Genomic DNA, 27,502 nt, shown 5'->3' with positions numbered 1-27,502 from the left:
AATTTACTGTTAATAATCTCAATTAATAATTCAAGTTGCGGAGGTTGAAATATTTCTTCGTTATTTTAATCAGACGATTTAAGATTTTTTGTAAAATGTTGATTTATTTTTTATTGAGTTGCTCAAGCAGTTTCAATTAGACTAAATTATTTGAAAATGTTTGGGCTTTCTAATAAAAGGTATAATTTAAAAAAAAAAGTTTATCGTTCAATTTTGTGATTAATCATAGTGGAAATTAAAGCGCGCGCATATGGTAAAAGATTTGAATATACCAGTTATTAATAATTTCAAAAATAGTATCAATAGTAGAATAATAAATTTGTATAATCATTTTGGAGGACAGAAATCAATCATAATGGTAGTGAACAGTAGAACTATATCTGCGACAGATAAATAAATGGCTGCATTGTAATGATTGGTAATAGTACAAATAACACCTGCAATAAATACACCAATTGCTAATAGTAAAGTTATTCTATAAGCGATTTTGAAAGGTTTAACTGATTCTATATTTGGATCAGTATTTTTTGAATGCATATAAATATATTTATTATATATATATCGATCAATCTATTATTTTTATGAAATGTTATCGAAGATATATTGTCTTGTAATGCTCTCGAGTTATGTAATGTAAGAGAGATAATTTTAATTAATCAATTATAAGTTTTAATAAAATTATATCAATTAAAATGTGTTTTGTTCTTTTATGCAGAAGATTTTTTGTTAAAATTGACTTACACTACATCGATTTTATTGAATGATTTCTATTGGCTTTAATTATTCGAAATTATTAATGCGCTCTAATAAAAGGTACAATTTAAAAAAAAATTAATAATTCAATTTTGTAAATAATGGTAATAAAAAGAGCGCGGGAAGATATTTGAATATCAATTATTAATAATTTGAAAAGTAGTATCAATATTAAAATATTCAATTTTATTAAATGATCATCGCAAAATGTAACAAGCAATCCCACTGGAAATCAAACATATAACGATACCGGCAATAGATAGATTAGTGGCAATATCATAATATTCCAGAACGTAACAAATAACAACAGCAAGAAATAAACAAATTGTAAGTATCAAAATAAATATAAAAATTGACTTATGTAAATTTGTTTTGAAAATCATATCTGGTGAATTTTTAGTGCCGCTATTGTTGTTATTGTTATTTTCGGGTACAAAAGTTCTGCCATTAGTTGGTGGTTCGTAATTCATCCGAAAAGTATTCAAACTCGGACGCCGATCACGAAGATTACGAAGATTAGGTCTACGTAGATTGCGTGGTTCATTATCTACATCTTCTGGAGATCGATTTTCTTGCGATTCTCTAAAATTAATTGGTTTAAAACACATTATTTATTTATGTATTATTTGATTGTTAGTTTTAATTAATAGTAAAATACTATAAATTTTGAATTTAAATTCAAATATTTTTTGATAATTTATTGTTAATAATTCAAGTTATGAAGATTGGAAGATTTCTTCGGTTTTCTAATCAGACGATTTAAGATTTTTTGTAAGATATTTATTTATTTTTTATTGAGTTGCTCAATTATTTTAACTGAATTAAACTATTTGTAAATGCTTAAGTTTTCTAATAAAAGGTATAATTATTTTAAAAAATTTAATCGTTCAATTTTGTAATTAATCATAATGAAAAGCGCGCGCATACGGTAAAAGATTTGAATATACCAATTATTAATGACTTCAAAAATAGTATCAAAAGTAAATAATAAAATTGTATAATCATTTTGGAGGACAAAAATTAGTCGACAAATAAACAAGCGGCCGCATTGTAATGATTAGTAACAGCATAGATAACATTTGAAATAAATTATTAAAGTGAAGTTATTCTATAAGCGCTCTTGAAAGAATTATCTAACTTTATAGTTTTTTTTTTTAGGTCATTTATCAACTCATTGCTGTTGAGTTAATAATCAAGATTCAAATTTCTCGTTCTTTAAAGTATTAAATTTAATTAAATGATCGCATAATATAATAAGCAACTACGATGCTGATAATCGAACCTATAATGGCACCGGGAGCCAATATATAATTGACTACATTGTGATAACCATAAACATAACAAATAACAGTACCAATAGCTAAACAAATTATAATTATCAACATAAACGTTAAAGCTAAACTTGCCGTTTTTGTTTTGCTAAGTGTATTAAGTGAATTAGTTGTCGGTCTGAATGTGATTATTGGTCTGTTCGTTCGATTATTATCCAAATTCGTATCATCATTTCTATATAGATTGAGTATTCTATCGTTTCTACGAAGTCTCAGCAAAGGTATATTTTCTGGCGATTGTCTGAAGCTGTTTGGCCTAAAACACATTATTTATTTATAAATTATTTACTCTTGTTAGTTTCAATTAGTAGTAAAATACTGTAAATTTTAAATTCAAATTCGAATAATTTTTGTTAATTTACTGTTAATAATCTCAATTAATAATTCAAGTTGCGGGGGTTGAAAGATTTCTTCGTTATTTTAATCAGACGATTTAAGATTTTTCGTAAGATGTTGATTTATTTTTTATTGAGTTGCTCAAACAGCTCCAATTAAACTAAATTATTTGAAAATGTTTGGGCGTTCTAATAAAAAGTATAATTTTTAAAAAAAATTTAATCGTTCAATTTTGTAATTAATCATAGTGAAAATTAAAGCGCGCGCATACGGTAAAAGATTTGAATATACCAATTATTAATGATTTCAAAAATAGTATCAAAAGTAGAATAATAAAATTGTATAATCATTTTGGAGGACAAAAATCAGTCGACAAATAAACAAGCGGCTGCATTGTAATGATTAGTAACAGCATAGATAACATTTGCAATAAATTTTTAAAGTAAAGTTATTCTATAAGCAATTTTGAAAGGATTATCTGATTTTATATTTTTTAAATTTAGTTATCGCATCACTGCGGGTTAATAATTGAGAAATTCAAATTTTCTTTAATTGTTTGAAATAGTTGATGTTATTTATGAGAAAATAATTTTACTTTTTATTGATAGTATAAACGTAAATTATTTTAACAAAAAGTTAACTGAATAATAAATTATTAATTAACAAACTAAGTGCAAATGCAATGTAAAGTGGAAGAGTTAAAAGTACTGAGCCTATGAAGCTCAGAAATAAATCAGATGCAGCACATAAAATAAAGCATGCCAGTAATAAGGAGACAAGAACTAATATTTTTATTTTAATATTTTTCAATCTGTTGATGCCATTATATAATTTCATATTTTTACTTCCATTTGTTCCATCCATTGTTTTAATTGTATCACGATAAATATTTCTCAAAATATTAATATGTTTTGACTTATGATGTAATTGTTGCACTTATAAAATTTATTTCTCTTCTAAATAAAGTAATTAATTTATTAAAATTATTTTTAAATTCAACAATATGATTTAATTATTAATAATTATTGGTATTTTTTTACATATAATTACATGAAGAATAAATACTGTAGTAATAAATTCGATAAAGACATAATTAAAGCCGGAGTTATTATGAAACATAACAAACCAGTAAATCCCATAATTACACCATACAAAGTTATCCATATAATTAAAATTGTAATGTATATAAGTATTTTGTTATTAAATGTATTTGAACTCGCAATTTCAGGCTGACTATTTCTTGAAAATTTTTTTGTCCTTTCAGAAGTTTCTTGTGATGAATTATAATTTATTTCTTCCGAACTCATAATCATACAAACTTAATTATTATAATTATTGTCGATTTAAAAATGTATTTAATAAAATTAAACAGAAAACTCCCTTCTATATAAAGCAATAATTTATTATAAAATAATTATCTTTTTAAATACCACAACATAGCTAACAAAGTCGTTACTATACTCGCGCCAAAAGAATAAATCGCATAAGTCCCAGCATAAATATTTAAAATAATTCCTGTTATTATTAAAATTATCGTCGATGACATTAACAATATCAATGGTGAAGTAATTGCTGGCGTATATTTTTGATCCTCACGACCCGCAGTCTGAGCTCTATAACATTTTGGTTTAATAGATTCATCAGATCTTAAATTTAATTGCAACATTTCTCTCTCCATTGACGTCATATTTAATTAGTAATTATTACAAGAAAGTCTTTTATCTTCTAAGTAAATGAGCAAGTTTTCAAAAAAATTATTTATAATTTTAAATATCAATCATGTCAGTTTAATCAACTGTGTAAATATTTATATATAAATTTCATACATAATATATTATATATATTGCAATCAAATACCACATCGGTATCGATGTTCTTACAATAAATTATTTTTATTTTATTCTGCTTTACCGCCATATTTATTTGAATAGAAATAATATATTCCAGAAGCCACTGAACTTAAAATGACAGAGGCGATACCGAAGTAAATTGCATATTCTACGAAAAATTGTAAAACTATAAATGCTATGAAGAGAATTATAGATAAAGATATCAATACTATAAATGTTATAAGTATTATTTTTTGTTTACGATCTTGAACGTCCATTCTGTTAAATTATTGGTATTTAAATCTTGTCAATATGTTTCTTCCGACAGTAATTAATTATAGATATGGTTTTTTTATTTGACTTTCTTGCCCTTCTATAATAAAGAGAACTTCAGAAAAAAATTTATTTGTATTCATTGATTCGTAGTAAAGAAAATAAACTGAAAAAATTTTTTGATTAAGAAATGATTCAATGATGTTGCAGTGTACATATTTATGTCATTCAATCACAATGATACTGTTGTTAATACTTGAAAATAATTATTGTAATTAATTATTAATGACATCTTAGAATGGTTTTACATATTTATTAACTAAGTATACTATTATTGCTGAGATAGTTATGACCAAACATACAATAGCGGAATAAAGTGCGTAATCAGTATAAACTTGTAAAAATCCAATCAATATGAATACGAATATCGATAGATAAAATAATGTCATAAATACTATTGTAAAATATGTTCTTTTTTTACCATCATCAGACTTTTCTGTTTGAGATTTAGACAGTAATGGCTGACTTTGCATTCCCGTCAGAGATTTCATTCGATATGATTCATTTTTTGAAGATTTTATTAATCTTTCTCGGTCTGAATTCATCATTTTTGTAAATTAATTTTTTAATAGTATTCAAAATATTTAAATATGCAGATTTCTCTTTACTATATATGATAGCAATTAATTTAAAAATAAGTGTAATTTGTATTTCGTCGTTCTTCTAATTAAAGAAATAAATAAATATAACAGATAATTATAAATAAGTAAAGTAATTAACGAAATGTATGGAAATTTTTAGGGAAATATTTAAATCGACAATTGAAAAAGTGTGCGACGCACTTTACTTAAGATAATAAAAGTCATGTATAATAGATCGATGAATCATCAAGTAAATTTTTTTATCTAGGGTATGACAATTTAATAAAATAATTTTTTTTATGACTCATTATCACTGATAATGATTATTTATTTAAAAATATGAATTACTTACATCAATATTAAATATCAAGTTGAAAAATATTATTCTTTAGTAAAAAAAACAATAAGAATATCAACAATTGTACTTGTAACAGTTGCGAAATTATAATCGTCCAGCGATCTCTTAGTCAGTGAACTGTAAAAAATAAAAAAAAAGGGATTAAATATCTAATCGATTGAATTATTAAGTAATTTATACATACAAGAGCGTCCAAGTCAACGTCCATTGGTCGTGGAAGAAAATCTCCAGGCTCAGCAGTGGGTTTACTGAAAAAATTTATCAAATTTAATTTTTTAAATAATAAATAAATAAATAAAAAGAAAAACTTACAAAGTTGGCGGTTGAGTTTTCTGAGTAGCGGCAATAATATCTACAGGTTCATCAGCTATTCGCTCTGGTTCTTGGTTCAAATCAAATGTACTGGCGATATCAGTAATACAGTCTGCTATTTTACTTGGATCATTCCACTCGGGTGGTGAAATTGGTTTCAATACAGACAAACTGGGTTCTGGTAACGGTGCATCGGGATTTAATGCTCGTAAAGAGAGAACATTCCATACGTACTGAAGATCTGGAGATTCAACTTCACCAGGTTCATATGTCTTGGTTTCATCCTCTGGAATACTTTTGAATGATAAATAAATAACTATTTATTTATTACGCGATCAGTCTTTTATATTTTTTTGAATGAAAAGACTACGGTTTTACTGATCTTATTTATTGACACCATAAATTACATTTTGGGTAACGTTTCGTTAGATATTTTTGACATCTTCAGAGCTAATTTTTCATATCAATGACATTATTTTAATACTGAAAATAGTTTCTTATAAATACGATTTAACGATATGTTAATTTAATATTTTAATTGACGTCTTTTATATGATAAGTTGAGTCTGAAGATGTCAAAAATATTTAAAGTGATCAGTAAAGTCGTAGTCCCTTTATTAAAAAAATTTTTAATTTAGTTAATATTTATAATTTAAAAAAAAATGAAAATAATAAATGTCAATAAAATTGTAGTTAATTTAAACTAATTAATACAGAAATATAATATTAATATAAATATCAATGGTGATCATCATTAAAATGTTTACTTTAAATGTCTTTCAATTACAACTGTTGCTACAATTGATACTAGAGACACGGAAAATAAACATATAGCCAATATAATATTATCATATTTATATATAAATAAAACACAAAGCGCTAAAGTAACGAATACTGAGATGGATAGTAAAATTATTACTACATTAGCAATTACATTTTTATATTTCTTCTTCGGTTCAATTTGATTATTTTCATTTTCAATTTGAACAGTGCCGCGGTTCAATAAAGTAAAAAGTTCGGCAGGATGTGTTGTAGGTGAAAGTACATCATGTTGTGATAAATTCAAACTATCTCTTTTGAAACACATGATTAATTATTTTAAATAATAAAGTATTAATGTTGCCAGTATATTTATAATTAAATTTTATCAATATCATTTGATGTCTTCTAATAAAATAACTAACAAGAAAAAAAACTCTAGTAAAAATTGATGATTAACTTTCAATACTCAAAATAATTACTTTCAAGCTAAAACTTTATGACGACATGTTGACTTAATATTTTAATTGTTTTAATTTATGATGACAATAAATGAGATCACTGAAGCTCTAGTTTTATGCAAAAATTTAATTGATATTAATATTTATAATTAAAAAAAATCTGTCTATCGGTTGACCCTGCGGGCCAGCCCCAAAACTTTCCGCTGTTTTCGAGCTCCTCGAGCTCGGAAATACTTTAGTGTGCCATTGTTTTAAAAAAAAACCGATTTTAGCATTTCTTTCTCCCACGATATCTCAGGAATGAATTCACCGATTTTGATGGTTGCGGCGGCAATCGGCGTATTTTATTGAGTTCTAGAGCTGATAAAATTTTGAAATCGTTTGGTTCAGTTGTTTCGAAGATATTCGCAAAAAACTGTTTTTTACCATTTCTTTCTCCCGCGATAACTCTCGACACACGGACGTCCACCCGGGAATAGTCAGAATAGTTTCCTAGGACCTCAAAACGTCGACTTCTGATGAAAACTCGATTTTCGAAAATCGGACCGAAACCAATAACTTCCCTTTTTTGAAAATTTGCAATTTTCTTAGCGGGAAGTTAAAAAAATGAAAATAATAAATGTCAATAATATTTTAATTAATGCAAAAGTAAAATATTAATATCAATACATGATCAATGGTCATCATTATTAAAATATTGTCTTGGGATGATAGTTTTTAACTAAAAATATTCCTACTATTGATATTAGAAATGAGACCGAGAAACAAACAAATATAGTAGAATTACTAGAGTAACATAATAATAAAACAAATAGTGCTAAAGTAACAATTACTACTATCCATAGTGTGATTAGTAGTGCACGAGCAGTAATTTTTTTATTTATTTTGTTTGATTCGATTTGATCACTGTCACGATCTAATAAATCATGAAATTCTGCAGGATGTGTTGCAGCTGTACGTACGTCATACTGTGATAAATGCAAACTGTCTCTTTGAAAACACATTTTTAATTATTTCAAGAGACTATTATTCTCAATATATTTATATCTAAATGATATACAAATTTTATTCATATCAATTTATGTCTTCTAATAAAAGCAATAACTAGAAAATTTTTTTTATAATAATAATCAAACACTGTCTAGTAAAACTGATTAATTAACGTTCAATACAAGAAATAATTACTTTTAAGCTAAAACTTTATAACGACATGTTAACTTAATATTTTAATAGTAATACTAAAGGACATCATTATAAACAAAAAACGTTTATATTGTGATAAGTTATTTCCAACAGGAGCAAAGTTACGACCGCTCTTCATAAAAAGACAGACAGTGTCATCTGCCCGTATCTGCCCGACGTCGATTACTCAAAAAATAAATTTATCTTATGACTTTTTTGGCTTTTTCTTACTAGAGGACATCATAATGAACAAAAAACGTTTATATTGTGATGGGTTATTCCTAACAGAAGCAAAGTTACGGGCTTCTCTACACAGAATGCCATGACAGAGGCATCTTCCCCCATGTTCACTTATGGTCAAGTGGGTCTGAACTCGACAATAAAATTCTTCGTAGGCCGTTTTCGGGTTTTTCCTACTAGAGGACATCATAATGAACAAAAAACGTTTATATTGTGATAAGTTATTCCCAACAGAAGTAAAGTTACAGGTCACTCTTCATAGGAAGGCATGGAGTGTCATCCTAATTCATCTCAATTTATCCTAATTCATCTTGATATGGATTTAAATTCAAAAAATGAATTTATCTTAGGACTTTATTGGGTTTCTCCTACTAAAGGACATCATAATGAACAAAAAACGTTTATATTGTGAAGGGTTATTCCTAACAGAAGCAAAGTTACGGGCTTCTCTACACAGAATGACATGACAGAGGCATCTTCCCCCATGTACACTTAGGATCAAGTGGGTCTGAACTCGACAATAAAATTTTTCGTAGGCCGTTATTGGTTTTTCCTACTAGAAGACATCATAATGAACAAAAAACGTTTATATTGCGATGGGTTATTCCCAAAAGGAGCAAAGTTACGTTACATACTTAATTATTTAATAATAAGAAAAGTTTGTATATTTTAATTTTATGTAATACTTAGAACTAACAAAACTAATAATTATAAAAAATAAAGTTATTGTTACTTACGTGGATTTGCCGAGCATCATTAAGTCGGTAAGTTTGTCTACACAGTCCCATTGCTCTTTTGTAACATTCTTAAGTACATTTTCATAAGAACGTGGTGTTATTATTATTCGTTCTTCTGCGTAAATTATTTCGTGCATTAAAAGACACTGAAATAAATTCAAATTTTAAGTTATATTCAACATTTTTAACTTTCATTCCATAATCTGCGTTGATCATTTGACAATAAATTCAACTTTGGTATTAAAAAATTGTCGCACTGAAGTAAATTTAAAATATAATGAATTGAAAAAAAAAACATACCCATGGTTTGTCACCATTACCAATTACTGGATACAAAACATGCATTGAAGGGCTAGAATTTTTGTTATGAACTTTGCGGACAAGAGCAACGCGTTTTAAATCAGCCATTGCTTTTACCAAACAAAAAAAATCTTCTTCTACTCCCTAAATAAATAAAAAATTATTGTTATTATTATTACCGATATACATTACTTGTAATCAATAAACAATAATTTAAAAAGTTCAATTACTTGAACAGGTAAAACGATATTAGTTCTCTTTCCATGTCTATGGTCAAGCTTAACAAATTTTTCCGGAGTGAAACCATAAAGTTTGAAAGACTTTTCTTCAGACGGAAATTTTAAAACAGCAGAATCTTCTTCAGTGAACGGAATAAATTTCCTTCCGTACATGTAACCTTCTACAGTGTCTTCATTTTTGTATTCTTCTCGATAGCGGTCAGCTAACGCGCGTTTTTTTGACACTGGCTGCAATTCTTCTCCATGATTAGGATCCCCCGAAGCGGAGACATCGTTCCACTTGCCTAGAGAATTAACTTCACTTATCTTAAACAAAATTACATTATTATATAATATACATGTCATATATTTATACATATCAGTATCAAAAATATGATCAACGTACTACAAGATATATCGCAACAGGAACTTTTAAATCTCCAATCTCTAAATTTGATTTCCAAGCAGCCGGTGATGTTTTATGTGCGCCATAAAATTCTAGCTTCGGTAATACAAAAGAAAAAGACATGTATTCTCCTCCAACCTTTAAATAATATATAAATATAAGTAATTGCATAACAATTAGCATTTGCTATTAAATAAATATTTAGTTATTTGTACTTTTTTAGTCAAATCCATGAGCATACGCTCACTGTGATTTAATTTTTTTTCGTTTTCTTCATTTAAATCTTTGCTTCCGCTAAAAAAAATCAATATTTATTTTACTAATTAATTCTCTTTCATAAATATATATGTATAGATTCAATACTAACATCCACAAGAAATTAATTTCCATATCGGTAATATTTTGCATCAAATCACCTTTAGTAGATTCGCGAAATGGATTCGTTGGGTAACAATCAGTTAGTAAAATGATTGTGATACGACAAAAATTGCTGTAAAAAAAAAATTATTATTATTAATAAATTAATAATTGAATACAATGAACACTTACTCAGCTTGCCGTGATATTAACTCAAGAGCGGCTTGTAATCCAGAAATCCAATTTTTAAAAACCATTTCCGTTGGCTCAATGTCACGTACTTTTTTAATTACATCAAATGATGGAATTTGAAGATTAAGATAGTTATCAATATGACTCAATTCTAAAGTATTGTTACCATCTTCAACACCCATCAGTATTATTCCTACTTCATCTTTGGGTCTTATAAAAATCTATAACAATAATTAGACCAAATATTATTATATATAATAATAAATAAATTATATCCTTCATATATCTTAGTGTCAATACCCAAGTAGCACAGAGACAACTTTAAGTTGGCTTTTAAAAAGACGAAAAATTTTTTTTGTCTCAAACCCAAGTTCTTTTATAAAAATAAGACTCAGAGATGTTGATCCTGAAGTCGAAGGAAATTTCTCTACTTTTTTCCGTTTCAAAAAATTCATATCAGTTAAAAATATCTTGTAGACTCATTTGTAATTTACTTTTTGTCATCACTTGTGTCAAGTCTTTGAACCAGATATTTTTTCGGTGCTTCAAAACTGCTATCTTATGTCACAAAGCCGTGTGCTACTTGGGTAATTAAAATCCCAACTTACAATTAAGTAAAAAATTATTTAAACATTTAAATACAAACCTTTTTTTCAATCACGCGTTGCATTGCAATTTTAGCATTTTCTATAAATTCTCTGTCAACTTTACCATCATCACAGACACCAACATTGGTAACAAACACCACAATCTCCTACAAAATAAAATATATGAATAATAATCAACACTATTTCAATTATTAATTTAATTAATACATACCTTCGCTGTTTTTGGCGGCATTTTACAGGAACAATAATTTTTAAATTATTTATCAATTCTCCGGCTCTTGGACGACTGAAACGTAAACAATGAGTGTGAATATAGCAAATATAAGACAATTTAAAAATTTCAAATAAATAAAATAATTTAAACAATGAAATTTAAATAAGCGCGCGAACTGATTTTTTAAATATTCAAATCCCAATTTTTGAATTTTAATTCTACTTACATTTTATTTGTTCAAAAATTCAAAAATTTTCAACTGTCAGCTGCTTTCACACTCACGTAAACATAAACAAATATATACTATATATATAATATGATGATACTGAAGTTAGCAGACGTCTAATAATTTATGATCCTAAAGTTAGTAGACATTTAAAAATTTTTGAATTTTTGTTTTCAACAAATCAATTGCAAAAAAATAAAATAAAAATATGCTCATGTAGAAAATTTAAAAAACTACAGTGCGATTTTTTCAAACATTTTTTTTTATGGTTTATCGTCTAAAAAAAGATCCAAAATTATTAGACGTCTGCTAACTTCAATATCATTAATAATTTTTTTATTAGACGGTAAACTATAAAAAAAAATTGCACCTGTAGTTTTTCAAATTTTCTATCAGTGCATATTTTTAGTTTTAGTTTTTTTGCAATTGATTTGTAGACGAAATCCGAAAATTACTGATTGTCTGCTGACTTCAGGATCATTATAAAATGACATTTAGTAAAAATTTCTACATTATCATTGACAGAACATGTAGAAAATTGATGATTAAAAAGAGAAAGAAAACAAATAAATAAATAATATATATATGTTGTGATAAAAATACTTGTTAGTTCGTGTAGCAGCGCTAGGAGTTAGGAAAGCAGGAGTTAGCAACCATCAGTGATCAGCCCCAGCCATCATTCAGCAACTAACAAGTACCTCGATGAGGAGGTCTTTTGCTGAAACACTCGATGATCTTCAGGTAAGTCTCAACAATAATTACAACAATCCACTATCACTTTTAAAATCACCACCAATTAACAATGTCACTTAAATAATAAGTAAATAACTCGGTGCTAAATATTATTTAACGAATTATATTTTTTTTACCAAGTAAAGGGTCTGTCTGTTAATGATAACATACCGCAGTATTATGTAGCCGACAATTTATTTATTATATAGCTAACATTATTTTTAATTGACAATCTTAAACTTTTAATTATCAAGACGTCATATATTTATAGATTTATTAATGACATTTAACATTAACTTTAATATTATATTTTTCGTGTGACATTTAACACTTATTTAAAACCACTTATTTTATTATTTCATTTAATTGACAGTTTAATTAATCAATTTATTAATTAATTTATTTATTTATTATTATAGATCATAAAATATAAACTTTTAGGTAGCCAAAGTTAAGTGATAATTAACAAATGGCTACCAGACAAGTTAGCAATCAATCACCAAATAATTATTCATTCTTCCTGTGAGCCAAAGATCTTTTTAAAAAAAAATTAAAAATACAAGACAACGTTTAAACAAGACGCAAATTAATTTGAAGTGATGGGTAGCAGTAGTGAAGTTGGTAAATTGTTTAAATCGTTGGAGTCTAATAAATTAAGTGATGTTGAAGAAGTTAAAAAAATATTCCACGATCATTTTTTGTCAAGTAAGTACTCGAGTGTTAATTATTTATTATTAGTATTATTGTTTTTTAATTACTAATTTATAATTAATACTCCCCAGCCAAAGACAATTGCCTTGTAAATGGATTGGTTGATTATTTTTTTACAACAAACTCATTGCGAGCAATAGAAGTCCTTGCTGGAGTACGTGATCCACATGACAAACATCTGCTGGATCGCTTAGCAGAGACATTAGCAAAGCCGACAAGTCATAATCAACGAGTGCAAGCATTAATTGTGCTAGGACATATAGCACGAAGACAGCCAACATGGCTGTACAAATTGACAAGTCATTCATTATTTCGCGAGCTGCTAAAATTATTAAAATACGAAGTCGATGCGCTGTCAGTAGTAAGTGCGTTGTTATTGCTCGTGACCCTGTTGCCAATGTTACCAGCAGCTTTGGGGCCATATCTCAATGACATCTTCGAGGTATTCAATCGTCTTGCTTCGTACTATCACAATCAATCAAATTCTGTAAACAATTTACCAGCAAACTCTGCTGACAAGGATTCCTTTCATCTGCTCCATCTCCATCTGGGTCTTTACAATTTTTTTCATCGTCTGTATGCGATGTACCCGTGTAGTTTGATATCATATTTGCGGCATCAGCATGCTCAGCGTGATCAAGAGTACCTCGCGACATTTAAACACACGATAAAACCAATGTTGGACTCGGTGAGGATGCATCCGCTGTTGATAACCGCGTCGCGTGATACTGAGACCAACGCAGCTCGTTGGAAGCAAATGGAGCATCATGATGTTGTTGCTGAGTGCGGACATTTTGCTTTCGATAGAAATAGAGAAGAAATGTTTGCGCCAAATAATTTACGCGCTACTCCGTTACCAGATCAGCAGTGCCCTCTGACCCCGATAAATATTGTCGACGACCCGCTGGGCACGGGAATGAATAATGATTTAGATGAAGATACTCTGTGGTCACCGAGTATGAAAATTCCACCTCACAGTCCAAAATCTATACAAACAATAAATTACGAACCACGATCAGCTCCTTCGACGCCTAACAACAGCACCAATAGAAGCAATTCTTCACCACCGGAAGCTGCCATTGAAGCAACGCCTGAGACAACACCCGTCAAGGTACTTTATTTAATTTTATATTGACTCTAAATAAATATTTATTGGGATTTAAATTTGAATTTTGCTTGCAGGATATCAGACAAACATCCACAAGATCAACTTCCGTTGGCTCTGCGGCTGTTCGGGCTCTCAGCGCATTTGGCAATGGATCTTTGACGGGAAATTCACGTCCTTCTACACCCAGCAGCACCGTTAATGCTCTGTCATTTGTGCCCGTGGAAAAAGAGGGAATTGTTTCGCAAAAAATTAGTAGGCTACTTGCTGAAAGAAATAATAGTGCGCAGATACAGCAAATAAATATTGAAGGTGTAAAAAAAATACTGGAAAATAGTTCAAGTCAAAATGGTAAAAATGACTCGTGGAAAGAAGACCAAGAGGTTGGTAATTTAATTACTATTTTTTGAAATAATAATAATTGTAATTGTAATTGTAAGTAAGTATTGATTTAATTTTAAATTATATTTTCAGGTTGTAGAAATAGTAAATTGCCACCCTCAAGTAAATCACATGGAGGCTTACAGAAATCGTGACGATTATTCGCGGGCTGCTAACAAAAATTTAGCTAAAAAATTCCGTTTGTGTAAATTTGATTTGCCTAGCCATTCAGCACCAACAGTGAGTCGTCCTGCTTCATATCCGGATCACAAAGTACGTCGATCAAAATCATGCTCCGATTTAAAGTATAAAAAAGAAGCAGGAGTTCAGACGGATGATTTGTTTCCTTACGAGTATTTATTACATGGGATCGTAGATCAGCGTAGTACTGAACAGCAGACAAGTCGTAATAATAATACTGACTCGAGATTGTCGCCTACGTTGATGCTAGATCGTTACATTGAAAACTGTGCCAGTGTACTGTCGATAAAAGACAAGAAAGTGAGATCTTTTAACAAAAAGAAAGGCCTAGATGACGATAACGGTGATAATATAAACGAGGATAGCAACCTTATTGACATTGAGTCAGTAAATCAACAGTTGCAACTAATGCAGATGCAACTTTTGTTCGAAAGACAGCGTAGGGAAGTTCATGCGGAACGCAACCGTCGGCTCCTTGGAAAATTGAGAGACTCGCGTACTCTTCAAGAACAAAAAACAGAGCTGGCTGATCGGTTGCGCATAATGGAGAGCGAAGTTGAGAGTTTGAAAAATGAAATCGAACGCAGTAAGCGTGAAAGTCGTATTACCGAAAGTGATTACAAGAAAGCTGTTGACAACTGGCAGTCAAAGTGTCTGGAGGAACACAATCGTAACCGCAAGCTAGCAGAGAATGTTGAAGTGCTAGAATTAGACATAAAAAAGGAAAAGACGAGAGTCGCTGAGTGTGAACAGCAGACGCGTGTGGCTGAAGCAACATTATTCGACGCGGCTCATCAACTTAAAGACGCACTGAAAGCTGCCAGTCGCAGTGAAGAGCTCAAGAGGATTCTTGATAATGTACAGAAAAAATTTTTATTACTCGGTGAGGCACAGAATAAATATCATGAGCGCGCTTCGGGACCAGTGCCAATGCTAAGACAGGAGGCTACTCAAATACACCGCGCGTATGAAGAAGAATTGGTTGCGTTGAAACGGCAATTAGACTCGCGTACGTCGACAATCGAAGCCCTGAGAACTCGTCTTGTTGAGCTGGAAAATCGGGAAGCTTACATTGAAGGACAGCTGGTTGACCAACAACGTATTCTACAAGAGACTAAGGAACGCAATGAGGCTGAATTACGCGCCGTCGAGTCCAAATACGACGCCCAAGTAGCTATTAATTTATTATTGGAAAGACGTATTCTTGAATTACACAGCAATCTGGAGATCGCTAATTGCGGTGGTAACAGCAGCGGGAATGCTGGTGCTGGTGGGTCCTCAAATTCGAATAATTTAGCCTACTCAGCGTCACCGAAAGAACGTTCGCCCCCGCTTTCTGGCAGCCTCGCGTCTTCAAGCGAAGGCAGCATTGCTTTTCATACCAGCACAGGAATCATGAGCGACTACTGTGATTCTGCTGGTGAAATAGCGAATCTACTGGCCATTGTCGAACCCGTACCTCAATCCACCAGCCAAGCGACAACACCTGTACGTACAACAAGCCAACGACGAAAGTGAGACTTTAATGCCATCATCATTTATACATCTAACGCAACACAAGTAATATAAGATAATAAATAATATTAATAACAATAATTAATGATAATTATTATTATTATTATTATCGAGATAATAAAAACTTAAATAATCAAGGCCTCTTGTGCTCACACAATTAGTATAAGCGCTAAAAAGAGAATGATAAAAAATAATGAATGCAAGATAAAGTAAATAAAGAAAGAAACATTAAATTGATTAAATTCGATAACTAACGTCCTGAGACAGCCTTACAAACCAACAAAACAATTTTTTTTTAATAGCATATATATATATAATATAATATATATATATATTTATTGACAAAATAATAATGATAATAAAAAATAAATTACAATTATATGAAATAATAATATGGTGATAATTATTTCACTTGTGCGATATTGTAAACATCTTAAATTAATATATGACTCGTGTTACAACGCGTCATAATTTTTAATCGGCTAATAAAGCTTCTTCGTAATTTCATTGTTAATAAAATTATTAAAAAATATAAAAAAAAGAAAAAAAAACTAATTAACAAAACAACAAAATAATTACGTGAATTAAATTTACTTAGAACCTGCCCTTACTATAAAATTTATCGTTTATAATAATAGTTTTATATAATTGTACAAATTTTTAAGTTTAATTAATAACTATTGAAAGTACTTAAATTATTTAGTGATTTGTTCTTTCATAAATAATACTGAGGTACTGAATAAATCATGAAATATCACATAATTACACTATTATTAACCTTCCGGTAAAAGACAAATATATCAATATTTATGATATCAAAATATGGTAATTAATTGATAGTTATATTGCGGTGAAATTAATTTTTAAATATTTTTTTATCGAAAGGTTAATGATCACCGGATTTTACGTGCGGATAAAATGATAAATTGTAATAAATTTTTATATAACTAAAGTTTAAGTATAAAATATTTAAAAATATTTTTAGTGAAAGCACCAATCACGTGATTATTAATTATACTTTTTTATTTTTAATAAGTTTGGAGTTCTTGGCTCGTGGTCATAAGAATTGCATCGCTTGGTGTTGCGTAACTCGCTAGATCTACAATCAAATTAATAATTAATTAATTAATTAATACTTTAAAATACAACATAAATTCATTTATAAAATTAAGTACTAGTAGTTAACTTACGACTGTGGCCTTGGTGAAGTGGGTAAGCTTTGGCTTTCCGTAATAACAACTGTAGCATCCAGTAAATACTTAGCCAAGAAAGCGCACCAACGGAAAATATACGGAATGTCATCATTCCGCCGTAGTCATCCATCAGACCGCCGCAAATAAGACTACCCATTGATACACCTGTTGCAAAATATATAAATAATTATCAGAAACTTGTAAACAAGTCTGTTGATTGATGGCCAGATTAGATACTGACCAATGCCTTCAAAAATAGCACCGACGAGACCCTGCATCGTCGCTCTGGTACCAGAAGGCGCAATTTTATCTCCATATGCTATCATTGTAGGCCGACAAAGACCCAGAGTTGGCCCATGAAGTATTTCCACGACCAAATACATCCACGGATTTGTAATTAAACTGTATGCCATAAATCTATAAAATTTTGAGTCTTAGAAAATTTATTTATTTGTTTAATTAATTAAAATTAAATGAAAACTTACCTGACTGCATAAATTATCAGAACTAAACTCATCACATTAATGTGACCGAATTTTTTAAGTATCCGCGCAGATATAAAATTAAATGGTAACTCGCCTAAGAAACATTGGACACCAATAATTAGGCCTTGGAGTGTTTTGAGCCAGTCTTTGTTATCAGCTAAATCTTCTGTGTACCAAAACAAAAAATTCCAGACTACTCCTGTGCAAATTCCAGCACCGACACACCAGAAAATAAATACAAGAACTCGACCTTCTCTTGCTACTGCTCCCAACTCCCATAGAACAGATGGATCATCTTCGATACGATCCACTGATTTCTAAATTAAATAAATAAAATATTATTTTTAAATGGTGATTAAAAAAAAGTCTGATAATTATTTTTAATTACTTTGTTCAAAGTTGCTGACACAATTATATCCATCACCATTCCTATTAACATGATATAAAATATACAAGAGTAGTCTTTGTCATCATTTCCTCTGCTGAAAACATCAACCAGATATCCAGTGCTGATACAAAAAATTCCAAACCCAACATACCCCCACATTTTTTGTTTTCCGTACTCGCTAATGCGTTCGTTACCTGCAATAATTAATTAATTTATTTTCTACATAAAATCGAATTATTTTTTCTATTTGATAGTTACCTAGAAGATCACCGCAGATAGAATCAGCGATACTGACAACAACGGCCATGCCGATCCAACTAACAACCGCAGACCACAGAAATAAATGAAACTGATAATTTGTCGTCTGACTGATATCTTTACCATCTAGTTCACTAAATAGTTTATTCATTTCTGGTACATCTGTACAATTGGCTACACACTGAGTGTACATCGGCTTGTCTTTTAAGTCACAGTATGGATAATGAACGACGTTGTCATCAAAAGTTGCATTTTTTACTTTAACATGCACACAAGACGTTATCTACAAAAAAATTCATAATTATGTTCATTTAAAATAGACAATTAAAGGCGTGTTCAGAAATTAACTTGGAAGAAAAAGATGCAACTTCTGGTGTACCTGAGATCGGAACGATTTCGCGCAACGAAAAAAAACTAGAAAGTAAAGTCTACAAGACTAGATTTCTGAAATGTTTCGCAAATAGATGCTGGTACATCAGCCCAAAATCTTAAGCCACCCTTTGGAACTACCCCTTAATTACATGAATTTTTTAAATTTTCGTTGCCCGAAAAACGTTTCGATCTTCAGCTCTGTAACTTCTGCGGTCACAAATATCTGGTTGAACCAGAGGAATAATTCGACGTATCAGGTATTCGTTCCTCTAGTTTTAATTAACCCGCGTGACTTTCCATTTACTAATTATCAATCTCGTGTTTTTCAGAACACACCCTAAATTAATAAATAGCAATTAATTACGTTTTGATTATCGAGCATATTAAATGCGGCAGTGAATTCAAATTTAGTATCTGGTTCAATATTTGTATTTACTAGGCCACAAAATTGATTTAGTTTCCAGCCATGACAGAGTTCATCGTAAACCATCGAGGATGCTTGGCAAGATAACTGAAATAAGTAGTAAATTAATATTAATTATCAACTTAAATAAATTTTTATCAGTTTTGATATTTATGCCATCGTGGGGCTAAAAAAAATTTCGAGTCGTAGACTTGATAGTTACCAAGTACTTAGTTGACGATAACTTACTTTGCAAGAAGCATGTGTGCGGTTGGATACGAAAACTTGTCTCATAGCTTCAGTAGAAAAGTCTTTAGTGGTATTATACGGACATATATGAATATATGTTTCTACATGGCACGCTAATGTGACATTACCTATCGACTGATGACTTATTTTGGGAATAAAATATATTGAAAAAAATGAAATAGCGAGTATCGCTTGAAATGTGAGAAAAAATATTTTATGCAGTCGAAATTTATCAGCTATGCCAATAAATATAGGCTTTGCTAACAGTCCTGATATTGGGAGTATTGTGTATATTATACCGACTAAAAATCCTGAGAATCCTAATTGCTTTGCTATTACTGGTAAAAATGGTATTACTGGTCCTGTTGCTGTAATTTGAATAATTATTTATATTTATATATTTATATAACAGTCCAAGTCCAAAGAGCGATTTTTTATGACAGTGAAAGCGGGAGACAGCCGACAATTTATTTATTTATGAATAAATAAATTGACTTTTTGAACTTGATGTCCATTTTTTAAATTATTATTATTTTTATTTATTAACAGTAGGAATTTTGTACTTGAAATTGATAAATTGTCGGTTGCTTTATTTCTTTAGGATAATTATTTTGACTTACCAGCGTTATATAAAAAATAATGCGCCTTTATAGGCACTAGTTCTTTATTTATTTTGTCAAACATCTTTGATTTATTGCACTCTCTTCTATCCTGAAAAAAAAATAAACATTAAAATTTTAATTTATGACTTGACGTTTAAAATATCCTGTTTGTGTTTTTATAACCTCAGCACGCAAAAGTATATTTGTAATTTTTTCTAAATTTAATTGATATTAGAATAATGTCATTGTTATTATAAAAATATAAATATTATTTTTATCAACAAACGCCTCCCGTTGAATTGATATTTTTTTTAAAAAACTGATTAGCTGTTTGAAAAATGAAAATAAATTTACGAGAATACGTACCTGATATTTTTAAAAGTTTTAATTAAATTTAATTACTTTTTGTTTGAATTATAAAATAATTTTTATAAATAATAAAATCATGTTTCAGGTTTTAAAATTGACTTGAATTGTATTGCTATTAAATATTATTGATCAGCTGCTAGACTAAAACTAAGCAAACTAAAAAGTCAACTTGAACCACTTGAACATTGAACGATCAGATATTGAGGTCTGGTCGGTCTGATAGAGAAATGGCGCTTTATTTAAATTTTAAATGATACTGAAGTTAGCAGACGTCTGACAGTTTTTGACTTTTTTTAAAAACGATTAACGATAAAAAAAAAAATTGAAAAATTGCACCTATAGTTTATTAAATTTTCTACATGCGTATATTTTTAGTTTTTTTTTTTTTTTTTTATTATTTATTTGTTGAAAAAAGGATACGAAAATTTGAAACTGCTAACTTCAGGATCGTGAATTTTAAAAACCCCGTCGAATTTTATCACCGTACAGTTTTTTGGTAGCACGAGTTAAATTTTTTATTTTAAAATTGAAAATTTTATTTTTAGGAGTTTCTGGATAAAAAATTATTATAATTACCACTATTTTTATTCATTAGTTCATTTACACAGACGAGAAAAGGTTTAGATTTATGACCCTGAAAGTAGCAGTCATTTGAAAAATTTATTTACAATAAACCAAATAAATACTGACAGGCAAAATTTTTTAAAAATCTGTAAGAAGAATAATGAAACAATTCGATTGTGTATATTTTCAAAAAGTTTTTCTGATGAAAATTAAATTAGTAATTAAAAAAACTAAAATTTTCAGATGCTGGATTTTTTCAGCATCATTTAGATTTACGTTGATCTGAACAAGGGTCCATTTTTCCTGGGCATATGCAAGAAGATGATAATTCTAATCATCGGAAAGGTATTTTTTGTAAAACATCCTGTAAATATATAAAATTGTTGATAAATTGTGAAATAATGTACAAATATGTTCATAAAGTTATACGTAAATAAATTTTATTTTTTTTTTTTTAAAAAACAAGACTATAATTGTATTTTAGGTGATGATTAATTAATTTTTTATAAGTATATGTTTTTTTTTAATTAGTATCATAGGCAATTAATAAGTTTTTTATTACAGATAAGAACTTTGGTGTACGAAAGTGTATTATACTAAAAAAAACTTAAGTTGATAATTTAAAATGATAATCTTAATATAATTTTGTTATGTAGCTTTATATTAAAATATTAAATAAAATTACACCATATACAAAAATAAAATATATTATTTATTAATAATTTCCAAGTGGTAAAATAAAAAAATTGATTTTTCCTTAAATTAAAATTAATAATTACGAACAATTGATCACATGATAACTAATTGTTCACTGAAATTTAATAAAAAGTGAATACTTTCTGTTTTTATGCTCGGAAAAGCAAATAAAAAATTTTCTGAATGATGAAACTTAAGAAGAAAATTTTCTGAATGATGAAACTTAAGAAGAAAATGGAAACTATGTTCAGATATTCGATCGTGTGAAATTTATTTAGTCATACTATGAAAAAATTATCGTCGTTGTTGACTTCGTGATTATCAAATACGAAGATGAAATTCTTGATCGTATTGTCATTTTTTAAGTCATTGTTAGCTATTAGAAAATGTGCATATGCAGAATTGAATTCGTTGTCACTGTCGTTATCATGAAAAATTGTATAGTTTATTTTTTTTCCAAGGACACAAAATGATACATAATCGATAAATAAATATTTAAAATATTTAGTTCTCACGAATACTCGTTAATTGTAAAATAATGTTGCAATTCCAAATCACCTAAAACGATATATAAGTATTAAAAATATTCAATATATAATTGTTGAAATCACGTTTGTTTTTAGGTATAATTATCGATGAACAAACATATTAGTGAACGCTGACGTCAGTAGAACCACCTATATAAAACTTGTAACAATCGAAAATATATCATAATTAACGGAAGAGTCTGATAAATTTTTAATAGTCATTATCAAAGACGGTGAGTTTAATTCCAACTTCTTTGTACCTTATTTATGTCTTGTTAAATTTATTATAAATCACTTATAAAATAAATATTGTGCTATATATATAGGGGAGGGTGGGGCAGAGCGGCCCCCCTAAGCCAATTATTATTTTTTGTGGCTTTCAACCATATGATCACTTTACTTTTGTTCCATTTCGAACAAATTTATGGACATTTTGCCAAAATTCTGAAAATTTTTTTTTTTTTTTTGTGGGGCAGAGCGGCCCCCCTTCAGAAAGTGATAAAAAATTTTTTTTTTAGTTTTTTTTTTTTTAAATTGTTTTCATCATTAAGGATGTATTTCTTTCTCTTGACAACTATTTTTGGTTTTATATTACTCGAAAAAAATTTTTTAAAGCGTAAAAAATCGTTCACTCTCGATTACCTTAATTACTAATTGTTATTTAATAAAAAAAAAATCAATTCTTCAATTTTACTTTATTTCAAAAATTTATCAACTAAAAAAAAAATTTAATTTTTATAAATTTTTAGTGACCAAATTTGCCTCTTACATAGAGAAACGGCCGAAAAAAATGAAAAAATAATTTTTTCGGAAGTTTCGGCTGGTCCATTTTGCCCCATGTGTTATGCGTAGGGCTAGAAATGTGGAATTATAATCATTTTTTTTTAATTTGACGAGAAAAATATGAAAAAATCACTTTTTCAAAATTTTGGGCTTGTCCATTTTGCCCCAAATGTCATGCGTAGGGGCAAAAATGCGCAAACATATCGGATTTATAGTAATTAGGCAAAAAAAAAAAAAATTTTTTTTTTGATCAAAATTTCAGGGGGGCCGCTCTGCCCCACCCTCCCCTACTATAAATCATGATCATCATATTTTCAAACAATAAAATTCAAATTATGTTTTAATTATAAAAAGAGCTGTTTCTTCATCTCCAGAACTCGAAAATAATCCAAGGAATAATTTTGTCCTTACGAAATTTAGTTGAATTGAAGACGGTATACTTTTAAAAATTTTAGATCTATGTCAATATTTATAAATCTATTAAGATCTAGTCAGATTTATGTAGATCTCCTTATATCTAAATTGTTTTTTTTTAAGATCCTGAAATTTCTTTCGAAATTTAAATTTTGAATTTTTACCGTTCAGTTCGTTTTTTAGCCGTGATCTACGTAGATATCCGGAAATCTAAACTATTAATCCCCGGGAATCATGTATACAACGTAAAAAAAACCCTAAGAGTATTAATAAAGTTAATTATAACCACTACGTAGTTAGTAATTGAAATTTTTTGTTGTTCCATAAAAGAAATGTATGTGATGATGAAGTTAGCAGCAATATTCGTTGTGCTGCTTCATGCTGGGGATCTTATTTATGCTTGCAATCCAGTAAGTATTTGAATCTATAATAATAAAAATGATATAATGACATTTGTTATAAATCATGGTATATTGTTGCAAATTTGTTGCATAGCTCGCGCCGGAGTCGGCCCAGGTGCCAGCGGTGAAGGATCTCCAGATTATAGCTCACCAGAGAACTGTTTCTGCACCACCCAAACCTTTTCTCATTGATCGACTGACTCCAGTTTACTTTCTTAGAGAAAAAGATTTCTATAAGAAAACTTTGAGTTATTTAAGTGTAAGTAAAAATAAGTTTTGGCAAAAGTGTATATATTACAAAATTTTTAAATTGTGATAATTTTTAAATTTTTACATATAGAGCGTAAAACCGATAAATTATATGAAGTTTTATAAAAACGATGGCGATATCGAGCCATGTAAGTATGAATTCAGAAAACTAAGTCGAGATAAAAATAGAATTTATCTATTAGTCATATCTGAACAAAACTCGTTAAATATTTTATGCGATCTGCAAAAACTATGTACGTCGACAATTGATAAAATTGAATTTATTTTAGACACCTTGTTCTTGAAAACGATCGTGATTGTTGACGAAGATATGTATACTTACCAATACGGAAACTACATTTTTGATCGTATTATGTCATTTATGTCAAATGTGGAGTCATCAGCTAATAATGGAACTATATTTCCGAAAATAAAATTAGTTGTCACTGCCATCATCGCAGCAATAGTAAGAATAATATTTTAATTTTATAGTTTATTTCTTTTTCAACAGCCATCAGGAAACAATAATTAACATCTTTATTGATGTTTAAATGTGATTATTAGAAATTTTGAAAATTCTGTCTCTATTGAAGACTAAAATTATTTTTTACTGAAATGCTTAATTATTATTTAATTTTAAATGCGTTTATTAATATTTTAATTACAGGAACCGCAAGCTTTGCCATTTTTGGAGCCTTATAGAAAAACGTTAGATCTTGATTCGAATCCGAACCCGTTGAATGCTACGCAACAGTGGTTATCAACTTATAGTAAAGTATTAGGAGATGGTATGGATGCTGATTTTGTACTTGTAATTTCAGGAGCGTAAGTGTATTAATTAATAATGTTTTAAAATTTTCACGTAGTCGTAATATTCTTTTACTATTTCGACTACTGATTTCAATATTAATTTAAAACTTTAAATATTCCATATTTTGATTATAGTGACTACGAAAGTTCAAGATGGGAATTGCTTAGTGACTATGGAACATTTAGTTGTAAATCAGAAGAATCGTCAAAAAATACTCTACCAGTCGTAATTGTCGCTGATAAAGTACCATTTAACAATTATGCTCAGGTTTATTATCCATTCATGAGATTGTAAGTGTACAGGATTTTATATGTTATTTTTAAAAATATTACAACATAATCGCTTGATCATACGAAGTAATTCGAAAATTTTTTCCCTCCAAACTGTTAAAAATATTTATGTTTGAATGAAAAATTGAATTTTTTAATTTACAATCTACTCCCGCATTTATTTCATATTTATTGCAATTTCTTTGTTGATAAATTTGATCAATTTTTTAATTTCTACCCAAAGATTTGAATTACTAAAATACTATCGTATGGAGGAAATACTTCAAATCGATTTATAGTATGACAATGAAATGTCACGTAAAACAATAAATATTATATTCTATTTTCAATTGTATTTCTCTTTCTCAAACAGATTATTGTTAGTAATAATATTTTGTTTTTAGGATTCGACCTCAGTTGAGAAATTGGCCATGTGACAAAGCTTTCTTAACGCGTGAATATGAACATGAGAATTGTTATCTTTCAGCCGTACAACCAGATTTCTAGTAAGTATCCAAAATATCATTACGGTAGTAGTTTTAAAAATCTACTTGTTACGAAAAAATAGTTAAATTTTTCTGTTCTCTTTCTAGTACTACTTTTCCGAGATGTTTGATCAGGAAACCAGCATTTTTAAATTAATATTATGAATTTTGTTAATAAATATCGAACGAAGATGTTCCATGTATCAATACATCAATAAAAAATATATACATTCACGAGCAATTAATGTGCTATTGTATAAATTATTTCAATTAACTTTTGGCTAAACCTTCTATTAGTAAAATTCCCACCTATTGTCCTATTGCTTCTTTGATGAAACAATTTGTCTACTGATAATTAAATAACAAAAATTACCTTTGTCGATTTATTCAAATTGTATACGAAAAAAAATTCTTGTGATCATCACGATACGATGTCCTGCCGGACACGACACTCGTTCAGTTATTGAGAGATTAGTCGATTAGTGAAGTTTGCGACATAAGTACGTAATAGTAGTGGCAAAACGATCTATCGTGAATGGATTTTTACCGGAGCTGTCCAGATGTTTTTTTTCCTTCTTATTGGCTGTCATCCCAATTAGACCAAGTGCCAGAATCCAGATCATTTCTATACATCTAAACTTCTTCCAGAAACAGAATGAGCTTCAGAAATCGCTTTTAATACCGATTATTTTAAATTTGCACATGCGCAAGAAAAAACTATAGATTTTCTTCGACGGTGTTCCTGATGGAAATCCTGGCCTGGATTAAATATCTTCATTTCGCATCAGCCAGTGGTCTCGATTTTCTATAGAGTTTCTTCGACGGTGTTCCTGGAGAAAATTCTGGCCTCAATTGGATACGCCTCTCGAAGTTACGCATTGATATTTTTTTTTAAAAACTGATTAGCTGTTTAAAAAATGAAAATAAATATAGTAGAATACGTACCTGATATTTTTAAAAGTTACAATTCATTTTAATTACTTATTGTTTGAATTATAAAATAATTTTTATAAATAACAAAATCATGTTTCAGGTTTGAAAATTGACTTATATTGTATTGCTATTAAATATTATTGATCAGTCAGATTGTCTGATAGAGAAATGGCGCTTTATTTAAACTTTGAAAACCCCCTCGAATTTTATGACCGTACAGTTTGTTGATAGCATATATCAAATTTGTTCTTTTAACATTTAAAATTTTATTGTTCAGAGATTCTTGATAAAGAATAATAATTACTACTATTTTTATTCATTAGTTGATTTACACAGACGAGAAAAAGTTTAGATTTATGACCCTGAAAGTAGCAGTCATTTGAAAAATTTATTTACAATAAAAGTAAATACTGACAGGCAAAATTTTTCAAAAATCTGTGCGAAGAATAATGAAAAAATTTGATTGTGTATATTTTCAAAAAGTTTTTCTGATGAAAATTAAATTGGTAATTAAAAAAACTAAAATTTTCAAATGCTGAATTTTTTCAGCATCATTTAGATTTACGTTGATCTGAACAAGGGTCCATTTTTCCTGGGCATATGCAAGAAGATGATAATTCTTATCATCGGAAAGGTATTTTTTGTAAAACGTCCTGTAAATATATAAAATTGT

At 28.9% G+C, this 27,502-nt stretch overlaps 4 protein-coding genes across 5 annotated transcripts; 2 read left to right on the top strand and 2 right to left on the bottom strand.

Moving 5' to 3' along the window:
• Positions 1-826: 826 nt before the first annotated feature.
• On the bottom strand, positions 827-12,472 carry LOC130673742 (X-ray repair cross-complementing protein 5-like). Of its 2 annotated transcripts, none has more exons than XM_057478911.1 (14): positions 12,337-12,472; positions 11,505-11,579; positions 11,332-11,439; positions 10,686-10,906; positions 10,504-10,626; positions 10,352-10,430; positions 10,137-10,274; positions 9,743-10,057; positions 9,513-9,656; positions 9,213-9,358; positions 5,834-6,127; positions 5,706-5,769; positions 5,516-5,638; positions 827-2,340 (listed from the first exon to the last, which is right to left on the bottom strand). In XM_057478911.1, the coding sequence occupies exons 2-13, from the start codon at positions 11,523-11,525 to the stop codon at positions 5,627-5,629; spliced, it is 1,665 nt and encodes a 554-aa protein (XP_057334894.1). In that variant the 5' UTR covers positions 11,526-11,579; positions 12,337-12,472; the 3' UTR covers positions 827-2,340; positions 5,516-5,626. The 2 variants fall into 2 exon arrangements, with proteins under 2 accessions (XP_057334894.1, XP_057334893.1); XM_057478910.1 differs by lacking the exon at positions 12,337-12,472 and adding an exon at positions 11,734-11,865.
• On the top strand, positions 12,336-16,748 carry LOC130673738 (hamartin). Its single transcript, XM_057478906.1, has 5 exons — positions 12,336-12,474; positions 12,885-13,170; positions 13,248-14,287; positions 14,359-14,664; positions 14,756-16,748. The coding sequence occupies exons 2-5, from the start codon at positions 13,065-13,067 to the stop codon at positions 16,379-16,381; spliced, it is 3,078 nt and encodes a 1,025-aa protein (XP_057334889.1). The 5' UTR covers positions 12,336-12,474; positions 12,885-13,064; the 3' UTR covers positions 16,382-16,748.
• A 151-nt stretch (positions 16,749-16,899) lies between these two features.
• Positions 16,900-20,867, bottom strand: LOC130673740 (major facilitator superfamily domain-containing protein 6). Its single transcript, XM_057478908.1, has 10 exons — positions 20,695-20,867; positions 20,347-20,437; positions 19,727-20,094; positions 19,439-19,585; positions 18,703-18,985; positions 18,445-18,638; positions 18,057-18,373; positions 17,813-17,988; positions 17,569-17,736; positions 16,900-17,477 (listed from the first exon to the last, which is right to left on the bottom strand). Exons 2-10 carry the CDS (start codon positions 20,408-20,410, stop codon positions 17,407-17,409), a joined length of 1,788 nt encoding a protein of 595 aa, XP_057334891.1. The 5' UTR covers positions 20,411-20,437; positions 20,695-20,867; the 3' UTR covers positions 16,900-17,406.
• A 1,707-nt stretch (positions 20,868-22,574) lies between these two features.
• On the top strand, positions 22,575-26,137 carry LOC130673169 (uncharacterized). Its single transcript, XM_057478112.1, has 9 exons — positions 22,575-22,717; positions 24,012-24,091; positions 24,177-24,341; positions 24,423-24,480; positions 24,622-24,797; positions 24,999-25,156; positions 25,277-25,432; positions 25,816-25,917; positions 26,005-26,137. The coding sequence occupies exons 2-9, from the start codon at positions 24,014-24,016 to the stop codon at positions 26,051-26,053; spliced, it is 942 nt and encodes a 313-aa protein (XP_057334095.1). The 5' UTR covers positions 22,575-22,717; positions 24,012-24,013; the 3' UTR covers positions 26,054-26,137.
• Positions 26,138-27,502: the final 1,365 nt, after the last annotated feature.

Source organism: Microplitis mediator, chromosome 8, assembly GCF_029852145.1.
Source record: "Microplitis mediator isolate UGA2020A chromosome 8, iyMicMedi2.1, whole genome shotgun sequence".
Lineage (NCBI taxonomy): Eukaryota > Metazoa > Arthropoda > Insecta > Hymenoptera > Braconidae > Microplitis > Microplitis mediator.
This window is presented reverse-complemented; position numbering and strand designations above follow the sequence as displayed.

Coding starts and splice junctions, on each gene's coding strand:
- LOC130673738 (XM_057478906.1), top strand. CDS start 13,065: ATGGGTAGCAGTAGTGAAGTTGGTAAATTGTTTAAATCGTTGGAGTCT. Junction 13,171..13,247: donor CCACGATCATTTTTTGTCAA/GTAAGTACTCGA, acceptor AATACTCCCCAG/CCAAAGACAATTGCCTTGTA. Junction 14,288..14,358: donor CTGAGACAACACCCGTCAAG/GTACTTTATTTA, acceptor TTTTGCTTGCAG/GATATCAGACAAACATCCAC.
- LOC130673169 (XM_057478112.1), top strand. CDS start 24,014: ATGTATGTGATGATGAAGTTAGCAGCAATATTCGTTGTGCTGCTTCAT. Junction 24,481..24,621: donor CGATGGCGATATCGAGCCAT/GTAAGTATGAAT, acceptor AATTTATTTTAG/ACACCTTGTTCTTGAAAACG. Junction 24,798..24,998: donor CTGCCATCATCGCAGCAATA/GTAAGAATAATA, acceptor TTTTAATTACAG/GAACCGCAAGCTTTGCCATT.
- LOC130673742 (XM_057478911.1), bottom strand. CDS start 11,525: ATGCCGCCAAAAACAGCGAAG. Junction 10,275..10,351: donor TCATGGATTTGACTAAAAAA/GTACAAATAACT, acceptor TATTATTTAAAG/GTTGGAGGAGAATACATGTC. Junction 9,657..9,742: donor ATATCGTTTTACCTGTTCAA/GTAATTGAACTT, acceptor TTATTTATTTAG/GGAGTAGAAGAAGATTTTTT.
- LOC130673740 (XM_057478908.1), bottom strand. CDS start 20,410: ATGTTTGACAAAATAAATAAAGAACTAGTGCCTATAAAGGCGCATTAT. Junction 18,374..18,444: donor TGTCAGCAACTTTGAACAAA/GTAATTAAAAAT, acceptor TATTTAATTTAG/AAATCAGTGGATCGTATCGA. Junction 17,737..17,812: donor TGCTATTTTTGAAGGCATTG/GTCAGTATCTAA, acceptor ATTTTGCAACAG/GTGTATCAATGGGTAGTCTT.